This window comes from Monodon monoceros, unplaced genomic scaffold (genome assembly GCF_005190385.1).
Source record: "Monodon monoceros isolate NGI ecotype Baffin Bay Population unplaced genomic scaffold, NGI_Narwhal_1 Super_Scaffold_10, whole genome shotgun sequence".
Taxonomy (NCBI): Eukaryota; Metazoa; Chordata; class Mammalia; order Artiodactyla; family Monodontidae; genus Monodon; species Monodon monoceros.
In genome coordinates this window covers 28600344-28626660 of record NW_021703766.1, presented here as the reverse complement: position 1 = coordinate 28626660, position 26317 = coordinate 28600344, and the positions used below count along the sequence as shown (strand labels likewise).

General features: G+C 39.0%; 2 protein-coding genes across 9 annotated transcripts in view; one reads left to right on the top strand and one right to left on the bottom strand.

The window, feature by feature from the left end:
• Window positions 1-11584, bottom strand: part of OGFOD1 (2-oxoglutarate and iron dependent oxygenase domain containing 1) — a 38643-nt gene extending 27059 nt beyond the window's left edge. For 3 of the 8 annotated variants that reach the window (XM_029241126.1, XM_029241117.1, XM_029241110.1), the window contains exons 1-4: window positions 11322-11567; window positions 9435-9580; window positions 5328-5374; window positions 2278-2378 (exon numbers count right to left, since the gene is read on the bottom strand). In XM_029241126.1, the coding sequence (XP_029096959.1) occupies window positions 2278-2378; window positions 5328-5374; window positions 9435-9580; window positions 11322-11475 (448 nt within the window). In that variant the 5' untranslated portion in view covers window positions 11476-11567. Of the gene's footprint in view, window positions 1-2277; window positions 2379-4393; window positions 4560-5327; window positions 5375-9434; window positions 9581-11321 lie in introns of those variants that run through there. The other 5 variants (XM_029241102.1, XM_029241141.1, XM_029241161.1 and 2 more) reach the window with 5 other exon arrangements.
• Window positions 11585-11730: 146 nt separating this feature from the next.
• On the top strand, window positions 11731-25298 carry NUDT21 (nudix hydrolase 21). The gene is made up of 7 exons (XM_029211071.1): window positions 11731-12002; window positions 14959-15159; window positions 16023-16086; window positions 18441-18530; window positions 22888-22963; window positions 23625-23739; window positions 25017-25298. Exons 1-7 carry the CDS (start codon window positions 11887-11889, stop codon window positions 25036-25038), a joined length of 684 nt encoding a protein of 227 aa, XP_029066904.1. The 5' UTR covers window positions 11731-11886; the 3' UTR covers window positions 25039-25298.
• Window positions 25299-26317: the final 1019 nt, after the last annotated feature.

The following is a 26317-nucleotide window of genomic DNA, read 5'->3' as shown; positions in this document are numbered from 1 at the left end:
ATATGGGAACATATGTATATGTATAACTGATTCACTTTGTTATAAAGGAGAAACTAACACACCATTGTAAAGCAATTATACCCCAATAAAGATGTTAAAAAAAAATATCAGTTGATGTTAAAAGGAGTGAATCAAAGTTTGATAAGAAATGGAATATTTACCTAATCTTAACGTGTCTCCCCATACAATACTTATTAAATAGAGGAAAAGAATGAGTTTACTGTGGAAAAACTTGATGTTAGCCACCACCTCAATTAAGTGATCAAACTTAATGTCACTAGTAATATAACACACCATCTACCACTTGATAAGATGCAGTAAAAAGAACACATATCTGGGCTTCCCTGGTGGCGCAGTGGTTGAGAGTCTGCCTGCCGATGCAGGGGACACTGGTTCGTGCCCCAGTCTGGGAAGATCCCTCATGCCGTGGAGCGGGTAGGCCCATCAGTCATGGCTGCTGAGCATGCGCGTTCGGAGCCTTTGCTCAGCAATGGGAGAGGTCAAAATAGGGAGAGGCCCGCATACCGCAAAAAAAAAAAAAAAAAAGAACACATATCTAATCATGAGAAAGCAGCAGACAAACCAAAAATGAGGAAAGTTCTACAAAATAAGTCATCTGTAAGTCTTCAGAAGCATCAAGATCATGAAGGTCAAAGAAAGACTGCGGAACTGTTCTAGACTGAAGGCACATGACAACTAAATACTATGTGCAACCCTGGACCAGATTCCTTTGCTATAAAGTACCAAATCATAGAATCTGAATGGAGCCTGCAGATTAGATGGGAATAATGTATAAATCATAGTTCTTGATTCTGATGGCTTCTTACTGTCACATAGCAGATGTGTCCTTGTTGTAGGAGTTACTGAAGTACTCAGGGGTCACGGAGCATCCTAAGGGCAACCTACTCTCAGGTAAAATGGAAAAAACGTATTTAATGTACTGTGCTTGCCACTTGTCTGTCAGTTTGAAATTACTTCAAATTAAAAAAAAAAAGTTTAAAAAAAGGGCATATATGACATGACTCTTCATGTGTCTAAGTTATTCTCAAAATGCTGTTACCAATTTGTACTTCCCTAGGACAATGTGGGAGAGTAAACCCAAAGCAGAATTTTATTTAGTAAAACAACACAAAACACTTTTCCTTCCAGATGAAAACCAAACATATTATCAAAAGGACATTTATATGCTCAGAAAGGTAACAAGAAGGATGCACCCCAAACTAGTGACAGTGGACACATCTGAAGAGAAAGAGGGACAAGGAGAAGGTGAAGGGGACTATTGTGGATTACACTGTATTATATTGTTTGATGTTTTTTCCTTAAGAATATATTCACTCATTACCTTCAAAAGAAAAAAAAGACATTGAGGGAAATATGTATTTCCTGGGAAGTTGAAGAGTAGTTTACACCATCACCTCTGAATTTCCTGATACCGTATGCAAAGTTGGTGTGTATGTGCATTATTGGCCTTTTTCTGAAAATACTGAAACCAAGCAGGACCCTGCAAGGCCTTCCTGGGCACAAAAGCCCCTCTGTGTCCCTTGTTTCTTGTTTATAGAAAAAAAGACTTCAGTCTCCCGGGCCTCCCCCAGGTTACAGAGAGCAGGCTCAAGCAGTTAATGATTAGGAAACGAGTCACAGGACTCCTAGTTCCTCCTGAAGGGAGAGAGGTAAGAATCTGATGCATATTTTTGAGTTGTTCTGCAGAAACTAAGAAACCCCCTCACCACCCAGGTGGAGGATGGCAATTATGTGCTGACCACAAGCACACAGACCCCAGACTTCTGGCTGGAACCAGAAGGTCAGTGATTGAGATTCCTGAAACATCATTCTGTTCCCTCACCACCAACCAATCAGAAGAAAGTCCACAAGCTGATCATGCATCCAAAAACCCTCTCCTCTGTCTTTAAAGACCCTTCCCTGAAAGCCACTGGGGAGTTCACATTTTCTGAGCGTGAGCTGCCCATTCTCCTTGCTTGGCGTCCTTATTTTGCTACAAACACTGCTGTCAAGAGTTTGGCTTTGTGTGCCTCGGGCACACAAGCCCTTGCTTGGTTACAATATGTTCATAGTCCCAAAGAAAACCACTGCCTTATACCTTCCAATAAGATGGGCATTTCTATACATGAGCTGGGTCAGACTGTACTCATCAAGAAGATCCTCATGCTATGCAGTGACACGAAGTCTAGGATTTTGGAACACTGACAACTGTCTTCCCATCATCATTTAGTTAAAGCCTTTAAATCTTAGTGACAGCAAGATTTTAATCTTTCTTACCTGAGAATTCATATTTAGCACAGGACATGTCAATGGTTGATTCCAGGTCAATCTTTGAAATGTCTGAAAGCCAAGCCCGGAAATGTTCAAACAGAATTTTCCTAGAAATGTAAACAAAAGATAACTTGTTACACCATAATGTGGGCTCCACTTGGATCTATACCACAACTATTTTTTCCTGGAGGTTTTGGTTTATTTAAGATCTATTCTTGAGAATGTTCCTCACTTTAAACTTGCCAAGTTTAGGAGTAACAGTCCCAGAGAAATAAATGTAAATCTCTCTACTGCAATATATTTTTGCTCTACTGTTTTCTTTTCTTTTCTTTTCTTTGGCTGCGCCATGTGGCATGCGGGATCTTGGTTCCCCAACCAGGGATCGAACCAGTGCCCCCTGCAGCGGAAGCGCAGAGTCCTAACCACTGGACCGCTAGGGAAGTCCCTCATCTTATTTTTCTTACTCTTAAATTTATAGTATTGCCTTATCACAACAGTGATCTGGCCTTTGTCATAGGAACACCAATGTTCCAGCCCGAAGTCACTGATTTTTAGAGCTGTTTTTCAGCACCAATACTAGTACTGTTGTTTAATGAACACTTGGGTGGGTGACACTGTTGTAGATTAAAATAATGGTGACTATTATGCTAACTGTGTAATAATAAACTCTTTCACAGAAGTTCTGATATTAACAGGATACCAAAAAAACAAAGATGGTTGAACATTTCCATTTACCAGCTAAAGTGGCTCTGTATAGAACTCTGACACAATTTAAAACTTACTCAGTTGGCAGTCAACTTTGAAATTATGTTAACTTTGATGAATTAACATTTTTATGTCAATTATATCTCAATAAAACTGGAAAAACATTTTAAAAAACATTTTTAAAGGGTTTATGTTAGTTCAAATTTTGCACATGAAGAGACAGTATCTTTTGGATCATTCTAGTCCAAATGTACATCACTGAAATCCCCATAAAACGCAATTGTACTGTTAACAACTAGATACCAAGTCTCCAGGTTGATGCCCTGAAATTTTATTACCAAATATCTTTTTACACTGTATGCTACCCAATCCAAAAAATTCCATAAAATATTGTGCTTGGTTAGTCCAAACAAAAGTGCCATGTAACTTTTATAGGCAGAGTTGCAAATTAGACATAATAGGTCAGCATAGCAAACTGCTAAACCAGGCTTCAGGTAATGTAGGTGGTCAACATTTTTGCAAAATCTTGAATCTTGATGTTTTATGTAACTAGTATTATCAAAGCCTTCACTCCCTCTGTTACTGGTAACATCAGCTTCCACAAATTTATTCCATAGAAAGCTCTTTCTCTAGTTACCCTATGAAAGTGTCACAACAGGGTTATTTTCTGCCATCATTCTCATTTGTTAATTGTATTCATGAGAGAAATCACAGAACCCAACTGCGAAATAAAGAGATCACCTTTCGGTAAAGACCAAGGAATTCCATCTCTCATACCATCTGGCTGTTATGTGTTGGATACAGAATGTAACTCAGTCCCATAGGAAAGAAATACTTACCAGAGGTGTGGTATGAACTAATGAGATAGTGCTTTAAAGCATGGTCTTGGGGGAAAAAAGGTCTAAAATAAATATGAAATATTATGAGTTACAGTTAACACGTGAGCAATACTTCAGGATTTAGAAGAAATAAACTCTGCAGACTGCTACCATTTATGGAAATATTGCAGAGAAAAAAAAGAATGAGAAAATATAACATACTGTATAGATGAAAAACAGACAGCTATTACAAAGTAACATGGGCTTACTGTAGCAAAACTAGGAAAAAAACCTATTATAAGTAAAAAGAAACTTTAAAAAACCTGTAGTCCTACTAGCCAGATTTAAACATTCCATCCTTCCAAGTCTTTTCCTTTGTACACACGTAGGTATCCAAATATACGTCTCTTTTTTCATATGGGATCCACCATGTGTGCTATTTTAACTTTTCTCTTGATAAGTTTATTTCATCTAGCCTAATATGCCTTTGCCTGCAAGAAGTATCATCATTTTATACATCACTTCAAAAAATAGGATACAACAATAATTGTGTGAGACACTGAGTCTCAGAGAGGTTAAAATACACACACAAAAAGTACCTTAGAATGATGAAATAACTTTACCATACTCATGTGTTAAAAGTCACACACATTGGGACTTCCCTGGTGGCACAGTGGTTAAGAATCCACCTGCCAATACAGGAAACACAGGTTCAATCCCTGGTCCGGGAAGATCCCACATGGTGCTGAGCAACAAAGCCTGTGCGCCACAACTACTGAGCCTGCGCTCTAAAGCCTGCAAGCCACAATTACTGAAGCCCGTGTGCCTAGAGCCCGTGCTCCACAACAAGAGAAGCCACCGCAATGAGAAGCCTGCGCACTGCAACAAAGACTCAACACAGCCAAAAAAAAAAAAAAAGTCACATCATATTCAACGACTGTATAGTTTTTCACTTTGTTTTGTACCAGTAGCTATATAAATCTTGATGGGTGGGCATTTAATTTGTGATTTTTCACTGTTAGAAACACCATCAAAATAAACAATCTTGTATAGAATTTTTGAGCACACCCTTAATTATTTTCTCAGGATAAATTCTTATAAGTGGAATTACACTACAAAAAGATAAGCATCATTTTAAGGGTTTTGATACACCTTTCAAAACCATCTTCAAGATTGTGGCACTGTATAAAGGTATCTACCCCTCTGTCAACACTGGAGTTTTTGTTTTAAATACTTGCAAACTAACATGTGAAAGATGGTATCTCCAGCGTCAATTTGTTTCCTTGATTACTAACGGTTGAACATTTTATCATTGAGAACTTGGGCCCTGGAATCAGACAGACTTAGGTTTATATCTTAGTTCCCTCAATTTTTACCTAGTTAACTTTGAAGAAGTTACTTAATTTCTCAGCGTCTGTTTCCTCCTCTACAAAAGGGGACAATAATGCCAACAAAGGTTGTATGACATAACATTTAAAACACTTACTCCTCTGGCACATATTATGCACCCACCAAATATGAGCGCTTGTTTACCTTAAAGCACAGATGTGAGGCTCTCTTCTCTTCTTCAGATCATCAGACTTGATCATGAAAAAAAGAAAAAAAAGGATTTCCTTCATAAATCAGACACACAGAGGAGACTAGTTTAGGGAACACTCTGGCAGTAAAGCATTGTCGTTAAGAGCCTGTACTCTGAAGCCAAACTCCCTGGGTTTCAGGTATGGCCCCTCCATTTGGCAGCTCTGTGACTCAGGCAAGTTACCTAGCCTCTCTGTGCCTTATTCATTCAAAAAATACTTACATAGTTATTACAGTGGGACTTATATTCTTGACGGAGAGGGACAACAAACATAAAAAGTCGATTATCAGTATGAAAAAAGGTGACAAATGTCGAGGGAAAATAAAGCAGAGTACGAGGGACCAGAAGTGCTGAGAGTGGGGAAAGGTTTACAGTTATAAATTTGGTGGCCAGGTTAGACTTCACTGAGGTGAAGCAAAGGCTTGAAGGAGGTTGGGAGGTGTACCAAGGGAATATCTCAGCAAAGTGGATTCAAGGTCCTGAGTGTGAAGAATGCCTGGCCTGTTCAAGAAATTGCAGGAGCCTGTGCAGCTGCAACAGCGATTTGGGGGAGAGCAGCAGGAGAAGGGGCGAAAGATGCAACAGGAGCCTTAGAACCACTCTGGCTTTTACTCAGAGAAATGAGAACCTTTGGAGATTTGGGGCAAAGGAATAATATGATCCCATTTAATTTTTAAAAACTGAGATAAACTTCACATAAAATTTACCATTTTAACCACCTGAAAGTGTGTATTCAGTGGATTTTTAGCATACTCACCTGCTGTGCAACTATCATCACTAATCCCAGAATATTTTCATCACACTAAAAAGAAACCCTGTACCTATCAGGCAGTCACTCCCCATCCCCCCCCCCCTCCCCCCAGCTCCTGGCAACCACTAATCTACTCTCTGTCTCTATATATGTTTTGCTGGTCATTACATATAAAAGGAATCACACTATATGTGGCCTTCTGTGTCTAGCTTCTTTCACTGAGTATGCTTTCAAGGTTCATCCATGTTGCAGCAGTACTTAGTACTTCATTCCTTCTTCTGGCTGAATAATATTCCATTGTATAGACGCACCACATTTGGTCTATCCATTCATTAGTTGACAGACGTTGGGTGTTTCTAAATTTTGGCTATTATAGATAATGCTGCTACAAACATCTATGTACAAGCTTTTATGTGAACAAATGTTTTCAATTCTCTTGGGTCCATTAACATATCTTTTTTTTTTTTTTACTTTAATAATTTTTATTTTTGGCTGCATTGGGTCTTCATTGCTGCACACGGGCTTTCTCTAGCTGTGGCGAGCGGGAGCTACTCTTCATTGTGGTGCGCTGGCTTCTCATTGCGGTGGCTTCTCTTGTTGCGGAGCATGGGCTCTAGGCGCGTGGACTTCAGTAGTTTCAGCATGCTGCTCAGCAGTTGTGGCTTGCTGCTCAGCAGTTGTGGCTTGTGGGCTCTAGAGCTCAGGCTCAGTAGTTGTGGCACATGGGCTTAGTTGCTCCACGGCATGTAGGATCTTCCTGGACCAGGGATTGAACCTGAGTCCTCTGCATTGACAGGTGGATTCTTAACCACTGTGGCACCAGGGAAGTCCCTCCATTAACATTTTAAAAGAACACAATGGCTGTAGGTGGGCAAGGGTGGAAGCAAGGAGACTGGTTAATATGCTAAGAGGATAATCCTGGTGAGAGAAAAAGATGGCTTGGATCAGGTGTTGGCAGTGGAAGTGGAAAGAAGTGGGCTTTTCTGAATATATTCTGAAGGTAGAGCCCACAGGATTTCCCAATGGACTGGAGATGAGGTATGAGAGAGGAATCAAGGATAACCTCAGCCACTGGAAAGATTGTCGTGAACTGAGATGGGAAAACTGCAGGTGGAGCAGATTTAGGGGGAGAAGATCAGGAGTTTAATTTTGGTAAGTGTGAGACACTTCATAAATATCCTAGAGTAGAGGCAAAGCCATGAGACTCTCTGCAATCTGTTTGGAAGTGATCCAAAGGCTAAGCCCTAGAGTACTCTGTCATTAAGAAGCCAGGTACAAAAGGAAAACCTACCGGAGGGAACTAAGAAGGACTCACCTGTGAGGTAGAAGGAAAATGAAGAGAGGATGGTTTCCTGAAAGTAAGGGGCGGGGGGTCGGGGGAGAGTCTCCAGGAAGGAGGAGAAACAAAGTAGGTCAAATGTTGCCGAGAGTCAAGTAAAACCAGGCCTGAAGACTGATGACTGGATTTACTAATGTGGAAGTTGTGAGTGACCTTAACAAGTACAGTTTCAGTGGTGTGTAACAGGTGAAAGCCTAATAAAGTGGGCTTAACAGAGAACAGAAGAGGAATTTGAGACACTATACACAACTCAGAAGGAATGCTACTGTCAAGGCGAGCAGAGGAATGGGGTGATAGCTGAAGGGGAAAGTTAGGTAAACAGCATTTTTTTCCTTAAGAGAAGAAGAACTAACAGCTTTCTTTCTTTCTTTTTTTGTTTGGTATGTTGAAGGGAATGATCCAGAAAAGAAGGAAAACCTGATGTAGTTTCTTTATCTGTGAAACAGGAACCAGTAATGTATCATTATAAGGATTTAATAAATATAAAGCACTTAGCATGGCATAAAGCATGCACTCAGTAATGCTTGCTTTAAAATACAGAGTATCAGGCTACTCCTAATGACAAACTTGGTTAGGAGGACTGGAAGTTGTTATAGACCCAATTATCAAGTCAATTCACAACACAAGCAAAGAAAAAGGGATATAAGTGAAGTTTTATGGGACAGGAGACTGAAAGCAGGTTTTATATTTACTGTCTTAGGATGAAGAAGTTCAGTCCCAAAGTGAGCATAGTAAAAATTATTCACAGCAGAGTTTCACCAAGCACCCATGGGGATCTAAAGTAATGGCTGCTTCTTTTTCCTCTCATTACCCGGGGCCCTTTCTATTATTTTGCCTCTCACCGGCTTCACAATTAGAAGTATTTTCATCTACCAAATTGCATTAAGTAAAAACCACTTTGATTTCTCAATTTCAGTAATCAGATGCATATAGCCCCAAATCAACAAAAGAGGCCTAGTGTTATCAAAGCTGATATAATTACAAAGGCAGACAACCATGGTTTTTAATTAACCTATAGGTTAATTAAAATCTTACAACTTTACTATGGATAAAAGTTATTTTTCATTAGATTTTCTGAATTATTAAGAGTAACATCATTTGTGTATTTAACCTAACTTGGTTAATTCAATCATATGTATAAGGCCCAAAGACAGACAGACCAGGGAACACAACCAGCTCTAGTGTAAAAGAATAAATGCAAAACAGAGAAATTTGTTACTCTTTTATCCCAGATAAAAAGAAATCAGTGGGAAATGGAAAGAAAACAAAATAATTCTTAATCTTCACTTTTATTTTATTTTTTGTGATTTTAAAGGCTGATGTCCTTGAGGTTCTATAATGATTTCTAAGACTGATGTACGCCATGTACTAAAAGATATCCCCCACAAACTGGGGAAACCAATGACCTATATGTTTTTATACCTAGACTGGGCCTGTCTCCTACGAGTAGGAAAACCAGCCTTGATTCTGAAACAGTCTTTTCTGCCAAATTCAACTGTCCACCAATTTAAAAAGAATAGATCTAACTCTCTGCAGGACATACTGCAATACAGAAAGCCACCTAAAACAAAGACATGAACTCAAAAATTTAAATGGTTATTACCTTCCAACGTACTACTCTCTTCATTATACCACTCCCCAAAATGTACTTATCCTTTTTGTTTATAATGTATTTACTTACCGGCTTACTGTATTTTCTGACTATCTTTCACCATCACTATCACCTCTATTATTTTAAATTTTAAAGGCTTTCAGGGTAGGAACTGGCAAAGACTTCCATATAATAATTAAAGCACCAAACACATAGTTAACACTCAGCTTATGTTAAATAAATGAATGCTTTTAACAACATCAAGGCAAGGACCCTCAATGGCAAACCCAAACTAAAACCTCAAGTCTAAAGGTATTCAATGATTTTATAGAAAATGAATTTCTGAAGTGGAAAAGCTAATGTGAAAGGGCCATAAATACCTGCTGGAACTTATATAAATCATTATACTTTTCATGGAAGTCCAAGTTCAAAAGTTCCTTCTGAAGTCCTTCCAAGAAGTTTTCGCTTTGGATGAAGTTTGGGATCACACAGTGAAGAAAGGGGTCCATGTCCATGACAATGGCTTCTGTGGGGAGGAAAGCATTATCTGTGACTTTTCCCTTTTGTATATATATATATTTTTTTGCGGTACACGGGCCTCTCACTATTGTGGCCTCTCCCGTTGCGGAGCACAGGCTCCGGACGCATAGGCTCAGCAGCCATGGCTCACGGGCCCACTCTGCGGCATGTGGGATCTTCCCGGACCGGGGCACGAACCCGTGTCCCCTGCATCAGCAGGCGGACTCTCAACCACTGCGCCACCAGGGAAGCCCCCTTTTGTATTTTTGACCTGTGAGCAGCACAGTAGAGAGAATACAAAAGGGATGGTGTGAATTTTCAGAAATCTAGTACCTAAAATTTAAGATTTGGGGGAAGAATTATAGGCTCTTCCTTTTTTTTTTCCTCCACTTAATACTACTTTTTAAAGGTATTGTGCTTAAAAATATTAGTCCTTAAGATGAGTACAAACGATGTCATTAAATTAAGATTTCTGCTCTTTTTGGGGTTTTTTAGTTCAACGATTGCTTATTCAACTGAATGTATTGTACAGTCTTAATTCATTTCCCCCCAAACTTCAAATGAGAGTAGCAAATTAAAAATGAGAACAACAATACTGGTAGCCAATTTTTCTTCAACCCTTTTTCTTTGCCTAAGTTACTGCTAGAGGAAGTTATAAAATACATACTTCTTAAAAAAAAAATCAGGTCAGGCATAACCTCCTCTAACTCTTTGAGTTTTACCTCAACGTTTTACCCACTGCTTCTGGTGGGACAGATTATGTACCCCTCTAATACAAACCACCACCACCTCCCACCAGTTGCCAGGCACTGTGGTGCTTTAACATGCATTATCTCATTTAATCTTCTCAACAGTTCTAAGGTAGACGTCATCACTATCTCTATCCCACACATAAGGAAACTGAAAAGTCCCTGAGTGTCCAGAGCTTACGCTCCAAACACTAAGCTACCACTTTCTATGTGCATCCGGGACACCAAGGACTCATCTCTTAAAGCACTCAACCACTGAAACAAAAATCATTGGCAAACTTTAGAAGGGAAAGCATGATGCATTAAGCAGAGTTCTTATCCTATAAGGTGATATTTGAAGCTGAGACTGGAATCATTTGATGAAGGTTCCTTCCTTTGGTCAAAACCATGTTTACCTTCATGGGTCACGTTGTTGAACTACAGGCCGGCAAAACTGAGTAAGCTCAGGTGCCTGCTATCTGGCAGCTCCCAACAAATGCTCTGGCTACGCTATCATGGGACAAACGAGCGTTACCTTCGGAGGAAAACCGCAAAAGCCCTCGACTATGTGTCCAAATGTTTACTGGTCCTTACTCAGAAAAATATGTATTGATGCATACATACATTAGCTTATTAATCACACTCAACACCTTTCCGAGGGAAATACTATTAGTTATCCTACTTTACATAGTAAGGAGCTGAACCCATTGCCCAACGACCCACAATCAGTGAAGAAGATTCTACCTCACCTCTAATTCCAGAATTTCCATGAACTTGCATGCCCTGTACTTCCCGAAACTCCCTGGCCTTCATTTCTTCCTCTTCTAGGTTTCTAAATCCAAACTGAACTTGGAAAAGGGACAGCAGGCCAGGCAGGAGAGTCGGAGGTGGCAAAGTCACGCTCTCTCCAAGAGCCTCTTCCCCTGTGGCCTCGCTGCTCAGGAATCGGCTAGAGTGCCAGGACTTTTTCAGAGGCCCCCGACCCGGCGCTGCGCCTCCCCCCTCACAGCACCCGCTTACCGTGGCGGAACGGCGTCCTGCGACTCCAGGCCTCAGCCACCTGCTTTTTCAAGGTTTCCTCCGTGACAGCATCCGAAAACTTCGCCATCACCTCCTTCTTTCCCTTTTTCCCAGCCCGGCCCGGGACGGGCTCAGCAGGCCGCTTACCACTCATCTCCTCGCAAGCTGCAAGACCCACGTCACGCTAACCTAGCGGCTCTTTTCCTACGGAGACTGCAATTCCCAGAATGCCTCATTTCCCGTGTTTCTCCACCGCTATCTAATAGGAAGTACCCAAGTAAAGGGAGGCGGACCCCATACCCGACTTACCAATGGGAGCTCCAGATATTGTGGCCATCCCAGCAGCGATTGGATCGATGTTGCTCGGTCGGGCAGGCCACCGCCTCTCTACTTCCTGCCGCCAGAGGCTCTGGCTGCACTTCCGGCGTACGTACGCCTCCTCGGGCGCTTTTTTGTTAATGGCGGGCGGCGGTTGCTGAGTGGGCCGCAGATAACGGCTGCTCGCACAGGGAACGTCTCCCTGCCACTCCTTTTCCGCTCGCCGCTAGTGCCCGAGCTCGCCAGCATGTCCGTGGTGCCGCCCAATCGCTCGCAGACCGGCTGGCCCCGCGGGGTCAACCAGTTCGGCAACAAGTACATCCAGCAGACCAAGCCCCTCACCCTGGAGCGCACCATCAACCTGTAAGTGCGGCCTGGCCCTCGCGCGCTGTCCAGTCGGCATCCCCTTCGTCGTGAGCGCCCCTAAAGACTCCAGTCCTCTCCTTCTGGCGCGCCCTCGGGGGATTCCGCTTCTTCGACCTCCAGCACCACGGGGCTAGAGTCCTAGTTGAGAGGGTTTTCCCTTTTCTGGAAAGATAGCTTGTTCCCATGCCCCTGCATTCAGTCATTGTAGGAAAACCCCCTTTGCTGTGAGCTCATTCTTTCCTCACCTCTCCGGAGATAAGCGGCCGCAAACCGTGATGTTTATCCTTCAGCATCGCGTGTATGGTATCGTATTGTGTGTTTTTATTTGGCATGAGTGGTATAACGTAGCATCGCTTTTGCAGTTTTCGCTTTGCTCTAATAGATTTCGAGATCTAGCTATAATGCGCAAGTTTAGTTTTTTTCCTCTGTTGCTTTATTGCGTTTCAGCTCCTGAGTACACATTTTATTCGTCTGCTCAGGGCTATCTGGCTTCCCCCTATGCATTCATGTGTCTTCCCTGCCGCAGCGACAGGATCCAAGCGCCCAGGAGGGCCCATCTTGGGAGGGGGCTGCGGCTTTCATTGTGGTTGGGCTTTCAGACCGTGGCGAGGACCACAATGAAGCTCCAGAGATCCCATTGCGGGCTGCGTTTATTTTCAGCATCTTTCTGTTTAAGCTCTTCAAGCCATTGCATTTCGAAGCCGCTCTCAAAAGTAACCTCGCTGTGACAGGGAATTGACATTCGGGCTGTGTCTTGCTCAAGAAATTATGTGTGCTTTTTTTTTTTTTTTAATCACCTCTGAAAGTTTGTGAGGCACCGTGGTGCTGACTGTCATGGAAGAAAACGGCCAGTTTATGCTGGTCAGTATTTAAAGGGTGCAAGGATTTACTGATACTGGTGTTTCGGTAGGACACTTTAGGTGTTTCTCTATTTTATATTCAAATAAATGAACTTTCTTTCCTCAAAAGCGATTTGAAATTCAAAAGATGGTTATTGTTGTTTTAATTGACAAAACAGGTACTGGAAATTCAGGTAATAAAAATGTTGGGTTTATGAAATCTGGAACTAGTAGATATTATACAAGTTAATATTTTTAGCTATTACACTAACATAATAGCATTTTAATTTCCTATGATGTCTTTAGAAAAATCCTCGTAATATTCCCATGAAATGGGAAAGGCTAAATGTTTTTCTAAAAAATGTGAAAGCACAGCTTCTGGATTACTTTCACTGGTAATTAGAACTAGGACTCAATTTTCCCTTGATTTACCTTGATTATTGGATCAATTTGCATCAAGCCATTATATGGAACTAACGGTGAAAATGTTTTAATTTTTGCTCCATTAAAGTTATGGGTTAATGGATTTGCAGTACTTTTCCTCTCCTATATAAACAAAGTATTCAGAAATGATTGTGTTGTGAACTCAGTTCACATGGGTGAGTAATGGTCTGAATTGAAAACAAGTTCTCTCTCCTCCAATATATTTTATTAGGAAGTATTGTATGAGATATTGCATGAATGCTTACTTTGTAGTCGGCACTGGGAATAATGCTGGGTATACAGGGGTGAGGAAGTAAGGTGTAGTCCCTGCTTTACAAAGCTCACAGTATGATGGGAATACTACAGATGTATCTGGGCTGGCACTCTCATTTCACAGCTGAAAATTCTTTTATTTCATCTTGATGGCATCTTGTGATGGGAGAGCTGGCTTTTACAGTAGAGATGTGTTATAGCTGTCCTTAATTCTTTCTAACTCAGGTTGTGAGAACTAAATGTTAATATGTATAAAGCATTTTCTTTTTAGTTGCAGGGCACACAGTGCTGTGTGGGATTGCTGCTGCTAGTGATGAAGATGTTAGATTTAGCACTGAGTCTACTGGGGAAATTCTTAAAATCTTTAAAGCATCTTGGAAATAGTTCATTTTAGTTATTTTAGAGCTGCTTCACTTATGTCTAGAATTTGGCCTCTGGGATTAAAGTAATTTTTTAAGTTTTGGCAACCTTGATTTGTTCCCCTTTCAAGAATAACTAAGTGGATTAGTTATGCTGTTGTTGATTTCTAATGCAAGGTGTTTTGGTAGACTAAATGCATTGGGGACAGACAGGTGTGGCCAAAGCGTTCTTACTCAAAGGCTTATAACCAAAGACTGCTTATTGTAAGTCTTATGATCGAGGGGTTACAAGGTGGTACCTGTGATGAAATATAAATATGAGTTTTTAAACTATCTTTAAGGAAAAAATCTTACTAGGCAAGAAGAAAACTGTCTTCAATATAAGTCATATTTTGAACTCTTGATAAAGGAGGAGAGAATATTCAGATTACATCTAGTGGGCAAAAGATTCAAATGAGGGGAAAGGAAAAATAGGGATACTGAATAGAATAAATGCAGAAGGCTAAAAGGCTTAGAAGGAAAAGAAAAGTTCATCTGAAGAAGAAAGGTATGAGAAAAGTCTGAAGATTGTTGACTGGGAGAAATAGAAAATAACTGGGGAGATGATGGAAAGTGGTGACTCAGCTTGTAGGAAAAGAGAGATTAACCATTAGCGCCCATAATTAATAGAATTTATGATTAGATTAGTAGAGGAACCCAAGGGCGCATTAGCCAGGTTGGCAGTGTTAGTGTAGCATCCATGATCTAAAACCAGAGGATTACCAGTTATTCAGATAGCCACTCCTCTAAGCATTTAAGGGCTTTAAGGATACTGTCATCTGTGCTTGAAAGTTCAAGTATGAAGTAGCAGCTTGTTCTAATGAAAACTCTGGCCTTAGAGTCCAAAGAGCTAGATTCTAGTCTCCGCTGTTTTATTAACTACTTGTTTAACTTTGGACATATCCTATTGTCTCTGAGTGTAATATATAAACTTTTTACCGTGGTTTCCTTATATGTGATTGGTATCTGTCCTGCTAAGTTATGTTCTGCAGTTCTCTGATGTTTGTCTTTGGATCACAGGTACCCTCTAACCAATTACACTTTTGGTACAAAAGAGCCCCTCTATGAGAAGGACAGCTCCGTTGCAGCCAGATTTCAGCGCATGAGGGAGGAATTTGATAAAATTGGCATGAGGAGGACTGTAGAAGGGGTTTTGATTGTCCATGAGCACCGGCTACCCCATGTGTTACTGCTACAGCTGGGAACAACTTTCTTTAAACTGTAAGTGTCATTGGAAATTAACAACTTTTAATAGGATTGCTGTTCTCTGCAGCTTTGGAATACAGTTTTAGCTTTTAGTCATTTATCTCAACAAACACTGCTGTTAATGGAGTCTTTAGAAAGAGAAACTCAAAAGCATTTTTTTCTCCAGCGCAGTGCTCATTTATTGCCTAAGTACAAATCTGCATGTTTCTGTGTATTGTTGATATTAGTGACTGAGCTTGATAGGAGCCCTATGAAACAAATGAGTCTGAGTTCAATTTCTAGGTGTCTTTGTAGCATCACTAAGAACAATTGATATTATTTCCTGCTTAGGATGAATAGTGTTTCCTATTCTTAAAATGGGTTACATTTTTATAGATAATTGTTTAGTTTTCTCATTTAAGCTCATAAATCTCTCAATACGTGTTTAGTCCACAACTGTTTGACCAGATTGTGCCAAAAAGAGAGTTCTCAAATACCTAGTTTGGAAATTTTGAAAAATGCCCCATTCTTAAGATCTAGAGAATGTGGGTCCACTGCTTTCTGGGCGTTTCTCGACTCCATTATCACCAGATAACGTCCAGAGAGAAAAGAGTGGGATGGACTGATTTCCAGCAATTATGTGATGTTTATGTAGCGGTACCTATTTTGTTTATTTAAAACTAGGGTTTGTGTACTGTTAGTCAGGCGACTTAACATTATGAATTCAGTTTTCTAGCACATTCTCCCCCTCCATTTGACATTAGTTTGCTTTGATTGCCTTATCGTGTGATACTGAAATGTGTTATGCAGTTACTTGATAGAAATAATTATTATTGTGTTTTTCCTGTTATCCCCAAACTGTATTAAGTTGAAAGCTGAAATTCTTAACCTTTATACAGACCTGGTGGTGAGCTTAACCCAGGAGAAGATGAAGTTGAAGGACTAAAACGCTTAATGACAGAGGTATTTTTCTATTTAAACACTTTGACGGTTTCATTAATGCTCATTTAAATACTATCAACTTAATGCATAATCAGGTTTTTTTATGTCTTGAAAGGGATGAGTTTATTTTAACTATTTAGTTTTCAATAAATAAAACTTAAACCTGAGAATCTTAGTACAATGTTTATTTTCTGCAAGTTGAACTTATACTTACTTTATCTTAACATTATTTTACATTGGTATTGTATATACAGCAATAATGGTTAATGAAACAACATTTACTGAGCACTGACTGCTAAGCACTTTAAGTGCTTTACATGCGATAATTCCTTTACTCATCATAACAGCACTAGGAAGTGGGTACTATTATTAATCCTGTTTTACCGATAAGGAAATTAGAGCACAGAGAGTTCAAGTAACTTGCTTGATGTTATACAACTAGTGTGTTGTGAAGCTGGAGATTTGAATGCAGGTAGTTCTATTCCAGAATAGGTGTCAATAGAATTTTGACAAGGGAATGATCCCTGTTATATACCTGTTTTCATTTTTGCCCATATCTTTTAGGCTTTGCCCAAGTTGTGCTACTTCTTAGAAGTTGTTCTAATGTCTGTCTCTAAAGACTTGGGGCCAAATGCGTATAGCTGCTGGAGGTTTTTGAGATTGTAAGCTGTTTTCATTATTAAATATTTTTCCTTTTTAGCATGCAATCCCCCCACCCCCTTAGTTACAAAACTAATACATATTCTGTACAACAGGTTTGGCAAATACAGAAAGTAGGAGAGACAAAACTAAAATCACCTGTAATTCTACCACTTTGACCTATTGGTTTGTCTTTTTTGTATTTTTTAAATGCATTACAACTCTTAAATATTGTGCTGTGTTTGGACTTTCATTTACATATGGTAGATTGAACCTACCTGCTTACCTCAGCTTTTTCTCAGAACTCTACCGACAAGTAGTAAAGGGGTTTTAGAAAGGTAAAAATCCAGTAGGATTGAGGGAGTGCAAAATGAGATAGCAGCAAGAAAAAACTGTTAGAAGCTAGAAAGCAGATGAGCAAATCATAACTGACTTAGCCAGAACCTCAGCCCAGCAGAAGGGCAAGTCCAGGACCCAGCACTGTAGAACACCAGAAGGGCCAAGGAATTGGGGGGTGCCTAGTGCCAGTGAAAGAGGGGGCATGCATGGACTGAAAACTGAATTGACTGGCAGTCTGTATAGGATTATTTATATACCTAGATCGTCTTCCCCACTCTGTACATTTAGGCAAATACTGGCTGCTGATTAATTCTCTATAGAGATTGAATCAGAAAACACTAAACAATGAAAAAGTTGAGGAGGTAGGGAGAATACATGAAAGTTTACATCCTGAATAGGGAGACTTACAGACTTCTACCAGTTTAATGGAGGGACATTCTACAAAATACCTAACTAGTACTCCTCACAACTGTCAAGGTTATAAAAAATAAGGAAAGTTTGAGAAACTGTCACAGTCTAGAGGAGCCTGAGGAGAAATGCAAATATAATGTGATATCCTAGATGGGATTCTGGAAACTGAAAAAAGGACATTGGGTAAAAACTAAGGTCATCTGATTAAAATAAAGACTTCAGTTAATAAGGAGGTATCAGTATTGGTTCATCAGTTGTGGCAAATGTGCTATCCTTATGTAAGATGTTAAAAGTAGGGAAAACTGGGTATGGGATATATGGGAAGTCTCTGTACCACCTTTTCAACTTTTCTGTAAATGTAAAACTGAGATAAACTGTCTATTTAAAAATAAGAAGAATGCTTTTAAAAATAGAGGCAAATATTGGGGGAAAACAGCTAAGAGTTGAAAGTTATAGCCAGTGGGAATGGTGAAGTGGGACAGGGAACTGTTCTTTCTTATTACGAATTTTTGACCAATTAAAATATATAGAATATAGCTTTGATTAAAATAACCTTAATCTTACGTTATACATATTTATAGAAATGAAAATTGTGAATATTGCACACTTATTTCTATAGGTTGGTTAGATGGGTGATTTACAAAAGCTACAGTTGATTCTAGAAAAAACTATTGTATGCCGTTGGCTGGTGTAGGTAATTGATCACCTTTGGTTTTCCATGCATAGCAAGGGCATAGAACAGATGTGTTGGTCCTCCATGGTTATGTTGATGCTAGACTGCTAATTTTGAACTAATAGTGTGTCTTGGGCAGAGTGACACAGATAATAAATAATAAACAAATTATAGAAAGGAAATCCATGTGGGAGGCATATTAGCCATTAGTCTCCATTAGGAGTGCTGCCAAAGATGTTTTCTTCACTGAAGAAGGATATTCATGGCTATGTATATTTAGTTGTTTACTGGCTCTATCATTTCTTTTTGACAGATACTGGGTCGTCAAGATGGAGTCCTGCAAGACTGGGTTATTGATGACTGCATTGGTAACTGGTGGAGACCAAATTTTGAACCTCCTCAGGTTAGTGTTCAGTTACATTTGCTGGGCATTTGGGGAAGTAGGAAGCTGATTTAATTCCAGCCATTTAAAAAGATCATAGTAGAATTTGACTTGAAATTTCCTTTCTTCCCTACTTAATTTAAATTTTAAAAGCCAAGCATTTTTTGCTTTTAAAGGAAAATTTCAAATATATACAAAAATAGAATAGTAAAAGTAAACAAACCTCATTACCTATCATCCACCCTCAGCAGTTAGCAACTCACGGTCAAACTTCACCAACCCTATCCTTCCTCTGACTGCTCCATTCTTGCTGCCCTCATCTTGGGTTATTTTGAAGCAAATCCTAGATATAATTTCAGTTGTAAATATTTTATTGTGCATCTCTAAAAGGTAAGGATCTTTTTAAAAAATAACCACAGTGCTACCATTATCGTACTAAAAATAAATAATTTCATAATATCATTAAATGTGTAGTCACTGTTCAAATATCCCTGATAGTTTCAAATTTTATTTTTATAATTTGTTTGAATTAGGATAGTCTCTTTTTTAAAATTTATTTATTTATTTTGGCTGCGTTGGGTCTTCATTGTGGTGCGTGGGCTTCTCATTGCGGTGGCTTCTCTTGTTGCGGAGCATGGGCTCTAGGTGCGTGGGCTTCAGTAGTTGCAGCACACGGTAGTTGTGGCTCACGGGCTCTAGGGTGTACCGGCTTCAGTAGTTGTGGCGCACGGGCTTAGTTGCTCTGTGGCATGTGGGATCTTCCTGGACCAGGGTTCGAACCTGTGTTCCCTGCATTGGCAGGTGGATTGTTAACCACTGCACCACCAGGGAAGTCCCTAGGATAGTCTCTTAAGTCTCTTTTTCTTCTGTAGGTTGGCTCCCTGTCTTTCTTTCTTTCCTTGTAATTTATTTGTTAATGGAGACAGGCCATTTAAAGTCCTTAGTGTTTTCATTGCTGATTGCATTCCCCTGTTATTATTGAACACATAGCTTTCTCCTCCGTGTCCTATATAAATTGCTTAGTTAGATCACGAGACTGGATTTGGGTTCAGCTTTTTTGCGAAGGGGGTACAAGGATTGTCATAGGTGGTATATTATTTATCTATTGCTGTATACGTATTTTCCCAGAACTTAGCAGCCTAAAACAACAGACATTTATTATCTTAGTTTCTCAGGGTAAGGCATCTGGGAGCTGCTTAGCTGGGTGGTTCTGTCACCCAGCTAAGTTATGGTCAAGTTCTTGGCCGGGATTGCATTATCTGAAGGCTGGACTGAGGCTGAATTATCTGATCCCAAGCTCACACATGTATTTGTTAGCATACCTCTCATTTCCTCCTGGGCTGTTGAACTGAAGGCTTCAGTTCCTTGTTGGCTGCTGACTGAAGGCCTCCCTCAGTTGTTGTGAGAGCATCTCCATAGGGCAACTCCTAGTAAGACAGCTGGCATCCCAGTCTGTTATAACCTAATCTTTGCAGTGACATACCATCACTTCTGCTGTATGCTTTTGGTCACACAGACCAACATAGTACATTGTGGGAGGAGATACCATGAGACAGGAATCATTGAGGGTGATCTTGGAGCCTGGCTACCGCAGGTGGTATTGTTTACTTCCATCAGGAATTTTCTAATGTCTGGTTGTTTCTTTTCATAATGTTAGTAGCTCATGGGTAATAGTTTCCTAGATCTATTAATTAATCAGGATTGTGTTCCTTATGTAAAGAAAAACTTACCAATTATTTGTTACTCTGAGGTATAGTTTGTGTAGGAAGAAACAGATGCTTCTTTTCCTCTACTTACCGGTGTTCAGAAGAATGAGTTAATTTCTTAGCATCCTCCAAAGTCATGACTTTATTCAAAAAGAGAGTAAGACAAAGACTTGGGTGCAGGTAGTTTGTTTGGGATGTGATCCCAGGAAGCAGCAGAGTGCAGGGAAAGGGAGACCAGAAGCAGCAGAAGTTTTGTTTTTTTTTTAAAAAAGGGGTACATAATTGATTTTATTACACCTGTGGGTAACTGGATTGATCCTGCTAAGGACCATGAGGGATGCACCTCAGAATTGTCTGTTGGAAGGATGGAAGGCCAGGGACTTCCATCCCCCATTGGATGAGGGTTGTAATAACTCCCTTGCCCTTTCATGTTGAGACCTATCACTGGTTGAGAGAATTTCCAGGGCTTTGGAAATGCTTTGAGGCTGAAGAGCAAGAGTGGGATGTTGGAAGCAAGCAAGGGAGCTTTTTGACACTTTAAAGCACAGCCTCCCTGAAATTTGAGGTGGGATGAGAAACCGATGAGAAGCACAAAAAGCATCTCTTTTGGTGACCTTTTAAAGTGTCGTTTGACCTAAAGGGTTTCAATATATTTGATGTGTTTTAATCCATTATAATGATTGCTAATGTTACTAATGCTCAAATTTTCCTATCTTTTGACTAATGGGAGCCTCAGTAAGTTGGATCCTGAATTCTTCTGACAAGGCTCTATGCCTTTGATAACTTCTTTGCATGATAAGATGTTCCAGGTCAAGAATTGCACAGAATATTAGCCAAGCAGAGGACTGTTCTGTTTGTTGTCTTCTGACTCTGGTGTAGCTGCAGGATAGGAAGAGAAGGTGCTGTGGAAGCTGGTGCTCATGCTCACTACCTGAGAATTGTCTTGGGGTTAGGAAAGTATAATTTCATCTGGAAATAGTGAAGTTTCTGGTCCAAAGATAAATAGAACAATTATTATAAACTTTGTTTGGTTTCTTGAACATTCCTTGATCTAACTGGCAAATGCTCAGTAATAATACCAACATTTTCCAGGCTACTTTTCTGAATACCCTCATTCACCTCCCCTACCACGGTTCTAGGACAGTTCTCTTAATTCACTGAACCCTAAGCTTGGCTCTGTTAGTACAAGATATGACATAAGGATTGTGTGTTTATTTAGTAAATTTAGGGTATTGGTTAGGTGTCAGTGGGAAAAGAGCATCACACCATGTCCCTGGTCTTTTTGTATAAAGTGCAGTTGGCTTAAACACCAAGATGAGGAATGGAAAAGAAAGGCTTAAACAAAAAGGAACATATAGCCTCGAGTAGAAGAAAACTGGGGTAATGGTGGTCACTGGTTTGGCCATGGTTTGGGAACTTTTGTTGTATGTGAACCACAGGTTTCACTGTGCTGTTCAGGCTCTTCTCACTTCTTTGTCTCTGTTGCTGCCAATGTGCCTGGTTTTCATGATTGTGTAGGGTACCTCCAAAGTCTAGGATAACTGTCTTGATTCATTATACCCTGGGGATGGCTCTGGTACATAATTATTCTAGCCAGAGTACTGGTTGGGTGCCATTGGGACAGCATAGTGGGAAATAACAGGCTTTTATAGTTAGATGAGAGTTGGATAGATTCAATTGAATCCTGGCATTGCTGCTTAGCTGTATCATCATGGGAAAGATACTTAGCCTTTCTGCACAAGTTCCTTACATAAAATGGGGGTGAAAATACCTCCTTTTGGCAGCCACTGTTTTTATCCTCCTTTCCCATTACGCCTATTTTCAGCACTTGTTAATTCCCCTGCCCTCAAATACTCTCAAAGAAAAGTAGATTTTTCTGAATGTATTATGGGGAGATGTAGGAGAGGTTTTCATTATACGCACACAGAACAAAAAGAAGTCTCTATCTTAGACTTGTAAAATTCTCTGTGTTAAAATTCTTCTTTCTCAGGTAGCAACCTTCTCTCTCTGATTCTCTTCATCCCTTTAAATTCTTCAAAATATTTTCTCATTTTTCACAAGCAATTTGACTTTGTCCAGCTGACAAAGACGGCTCACCTGGTGTTCCTGCAGCATGTGTCCCATATACGTGTGTGGTTGTTGTGGGGAGGAATGTCCTGTTAAATACCTCACGGGCTGTATTTAAACTTTTAATATAGTAAACATGTCCACATCAAGATTCTAGAAAATTTAACTTAGTGATATATTTTTAAAAGACAACTTTTATTAAAAACATTAATATCAGACTTCATTGTGTTTAAACTTCTCAAGCAATAAATCCTATGTGTACATATTTAATTGTCTTGAACAGTTGAATGGTTTACTACTTGATATTTTATATTTATTAAAGCATTTATTTATTAGTACATCTGTTAGGTACCAGATCCTGGTAAAGGGAAGACTAGAAAGGATTCTTCTTCTCCAAGCAGTTTACAGTATATTGGGGAGTAAACATGTAAGAAATAAATGAAGCCATGGTGTACGTGTTAATATTTTGTTGGGGTTATGAGTAACTTGGTCTCAGAGGGCTGATATTTGAGCTTAATGTCTGAAACAGGAGAAGTTGGTCAGTGGAGGCATGGGAGGTATCAGGGATGTCTTGGCAACTACAAATTATTTTCTTGTTATTTTAGTATCCATATATTCCTGCACATATTACAAAACCTAAGGAACATAAGAAGTTGTTTTTGGTTCAGCTTCAAGAGAAGGGTAAGTTATTTTGTTTTTGAAGGCAGCCATCTAAAAACTTTTGCAGTGTAATTTCAAGGATACTTCTATTTGTGTTTTTCCCAAGTTCCTTGAATTTGGGGATTTATCATTAAACTAAAAGCACATACCATTTTTATACAGAATTACCTAGTTTTTCTTGGATCTGCCAGTCATGTTACAGGGAAAAGTAAGTAACTAGAGCCTAAAATACCAGATTATAATATTGTTAATAACTGTTTAGCTGTTTGTATTGATTTTCACATTGTGATAAACTGAAAATTTTATGAGACAGATGAATTGATTTTTTAAATATAGTCTTTAGCTCTGTTGTGCATATTAACAAATAATTACTCCATTTTTTGTTACTTTTAAAATGGAATACAAAATGAATTAGAAGCTCAGGGGTCTTCTCCCCCTTCTCCCAGGGCCAGCACTCATAAGGTGCTCGTGGTTGTTAACAGCATAGATCTCTTTGGAGAGTCAGTTTCAAAGCTGTGACTATGAACTTTGCTTAAAAGACACAACCAAAGTGTGTTAATGAGAGTTAACTTTTTCCTCAAAAGTTTCTCAAATGTAAAATTGGTTATACTTTACTAGCGAAGTAGAAGCAGTGATTATATAAGAAAATATAGAAAATGAATACTGTTTTATCTTATTTTAGCCTTGTTTGCAGTCCCTAAAAATTACAAGCTGGTAGCTGCACCACTTTTTGAACTGTATGACAATGCACCTGGATATGGACCCATCATTTCTAGTCTCCCCCAGCTTTTGAGCAGGTATGGAAAGTTGGATGTTTTGTGGTTGATTAGTCTAAACTGCCAGATTTAAAATAATCCAAGCCACTTGAGGAGGAACAGTTCATAAATTTTGGTCTTCAAGGAAACTAAGACAGTAGATGGATCCTTAGGTCTTGTGCAGATTAAGCCAAAGATTAAATATGACTGTGTCCTCAGACCCTAAGTTGCAGCATGACATTCTGGTGTTTGTGCATCTGTTCTTCCCCAAATCTGATATTCTCTACAGTTAAGTTTGAAGTCTTCATTCAAAGAAGAGATGGTAAAATAGTAGTCAGCAATGTATAATAAATATGAGGATAATAAATATGATGGGAGTTACGTATATAAAAATGTGGAGAATTGAATCTCTAGGTATAATACATATTCTCTTTCCATTTGGAAATCTATTCAGGCCCAAGTTGGGGCATGTGGGATTAAGTCCTGAATTTTTACATGGAATTTGATTTTTTTTTTTTTTAAGGCAGATGGAGTGATGAGAAATGTGTGTTGTTTTGTTTTTTAAATTGACTTGTACTGGTTGAGGTCCTTGAGTCAATCAGAATAACATAGTGGTTAATAATATGGATTCTACATGGATTTGAATTCCATCTTCATTGCCTCCTGGCAATGTGACCTTTGACAAATTATTATACCTGTTTCTTTATCTGTAAATGCAGATGGTAGTCCCAGCTTCATAGAATTGTTAGGACTAAATGAAATAATACATATAAAGAGCTTAGAATAATGCCAGGCACCTGGTAAGTGCTTAATAAATGTTAGTTTAAAAAAAATTTCAGTAGTGATTTTGGCCTTCTATGAAAGCTTGTTTAGTATGAAATTGGTCTTTCTATTTTGGCACAGAAATCAGACTTCATCTTTTGTTCCTTTGCTTTGGTCTGCTGATGGGTTACACGGTGAAGTATGGGATATGAAAAAAGAGTCATATTATTCATTTATTTAAACACTACTTATCAGGTAACAGGAATTGTGCTGAGTGGTCAGAATACAATGAGGTATAATAACTTTTCCTTCCCTCAAGGAAAGTGGATAATTAATCAAATTTACACTCTTAAAAATTTTTTAAATTGTAAGTATTCAGCGATACTGTTATTTAATGTGTAAGATGTGACAGGTGGAAGAAAAGGGTGTCTGTGTAGAAAATGCCCAAAATGTCAAGGGAGGGTTGAAATGTCCAAATAAATTTCTTTATCAACTAAGGTAGAAACTATGTAAATAATACTGTTTTTAATAAAGATATTGTTCTTTTTAAAATTCAGGTTCAATTTTATATACAACTGAATTCCTGCGCAGCAGAGAAATAAGGGAAGCCGTCTCTGTGAGCACAGCTGTACACAGTGTAGAGTAAACATGCTAGAAAAGTTTTTTTGGTTTTATCTCTTCCCAGTCCCTAAATTACCACCTACTTTCTGTTGTTTGAATGGTAAAGTTAATATGAAAAATGTGATTGTGGTATAAACAAATGTGATAATGTTCAATTTACTTTTGGTTCTACTCATACTTTTTTGTACAACATTAAAGAAAGTGGACTTCTTTCTATTTGCTTTTTGTTGTTGTTTTGTTTTTTAATTTCACATTAAACTTGTAAAATTCTTACAGGCAAGGATTGCTTTTCCCCCACTAGGCAGGTGAATGTTAAGAGACAATGGCAGGTTTAGGTCAACAAAGTTTGTGGGACCCTTGCTCTGATACCATTCTTGGGGGTATACTCCAAAACCGTGTTGCAGATCTTTGTGATGAGGATCTTCTGTTACTTTTGGGAGCTAGATTTGCTTGAGTGAGTCCAAGGTGCAACTCCTGTACCAGTTCTACACTCTTAATGAGTTGTATTACAGCAGAACTCCCAGTGTATTACTGACTAGTACATTTTATACCAGTATCACCAGATCTTACTTCACAAACAACAGATCCTAATTAAACAGACGGGAAACTATTAAAATTGACTAGGCTGGGGAAAGTTTTGGGCATTGGTATAAAAAGAGAGAGATCCAGCGCTCATTAGAACCCTCCCCCATAATGCACAAATTCCAACATTTGTGCTGTTGGAATTTATGTATCTTAGTTATTCTTACAACCGTGGTAAAATGGTGATCTGTGAAGGTGAAAGAAGTTTCTAAAAGTGGGTCTGTTACGTTTTGAACTCTTGGATTGTAAAGTTAGTTATTTCAATTGACGTGAAGTTACAGTGAAAGAGATGAAAATTTGGTTTTAACAAGTGACACAAAGCCTTTTCAAAAATATTTTGGAATGATCTGAATCAGAATTAGATTTTGTCAGCCTAAGAGAAAAATACCAAATTAAAAAATCTTTTAAAAACACTGCTAAATTAGGATCAAATTTGAGGGCATTAAAAAATAAATCTTAAGGCAAAAGAGTTTGCTGGTCGTGTTATTGCTTAATGGTATATTGTGTATACCTTATTACAAATGATTGACTGTAGGTTTAATGTAGAGGAAATCTCATAAGATGCAGCTACTTAAAGAAAAGAGATTGACACAGTTAATGTTTTTAATAGATAGAAATGACCTTTTGGTTAGTTGTACGTCTTTATGGTACTGAC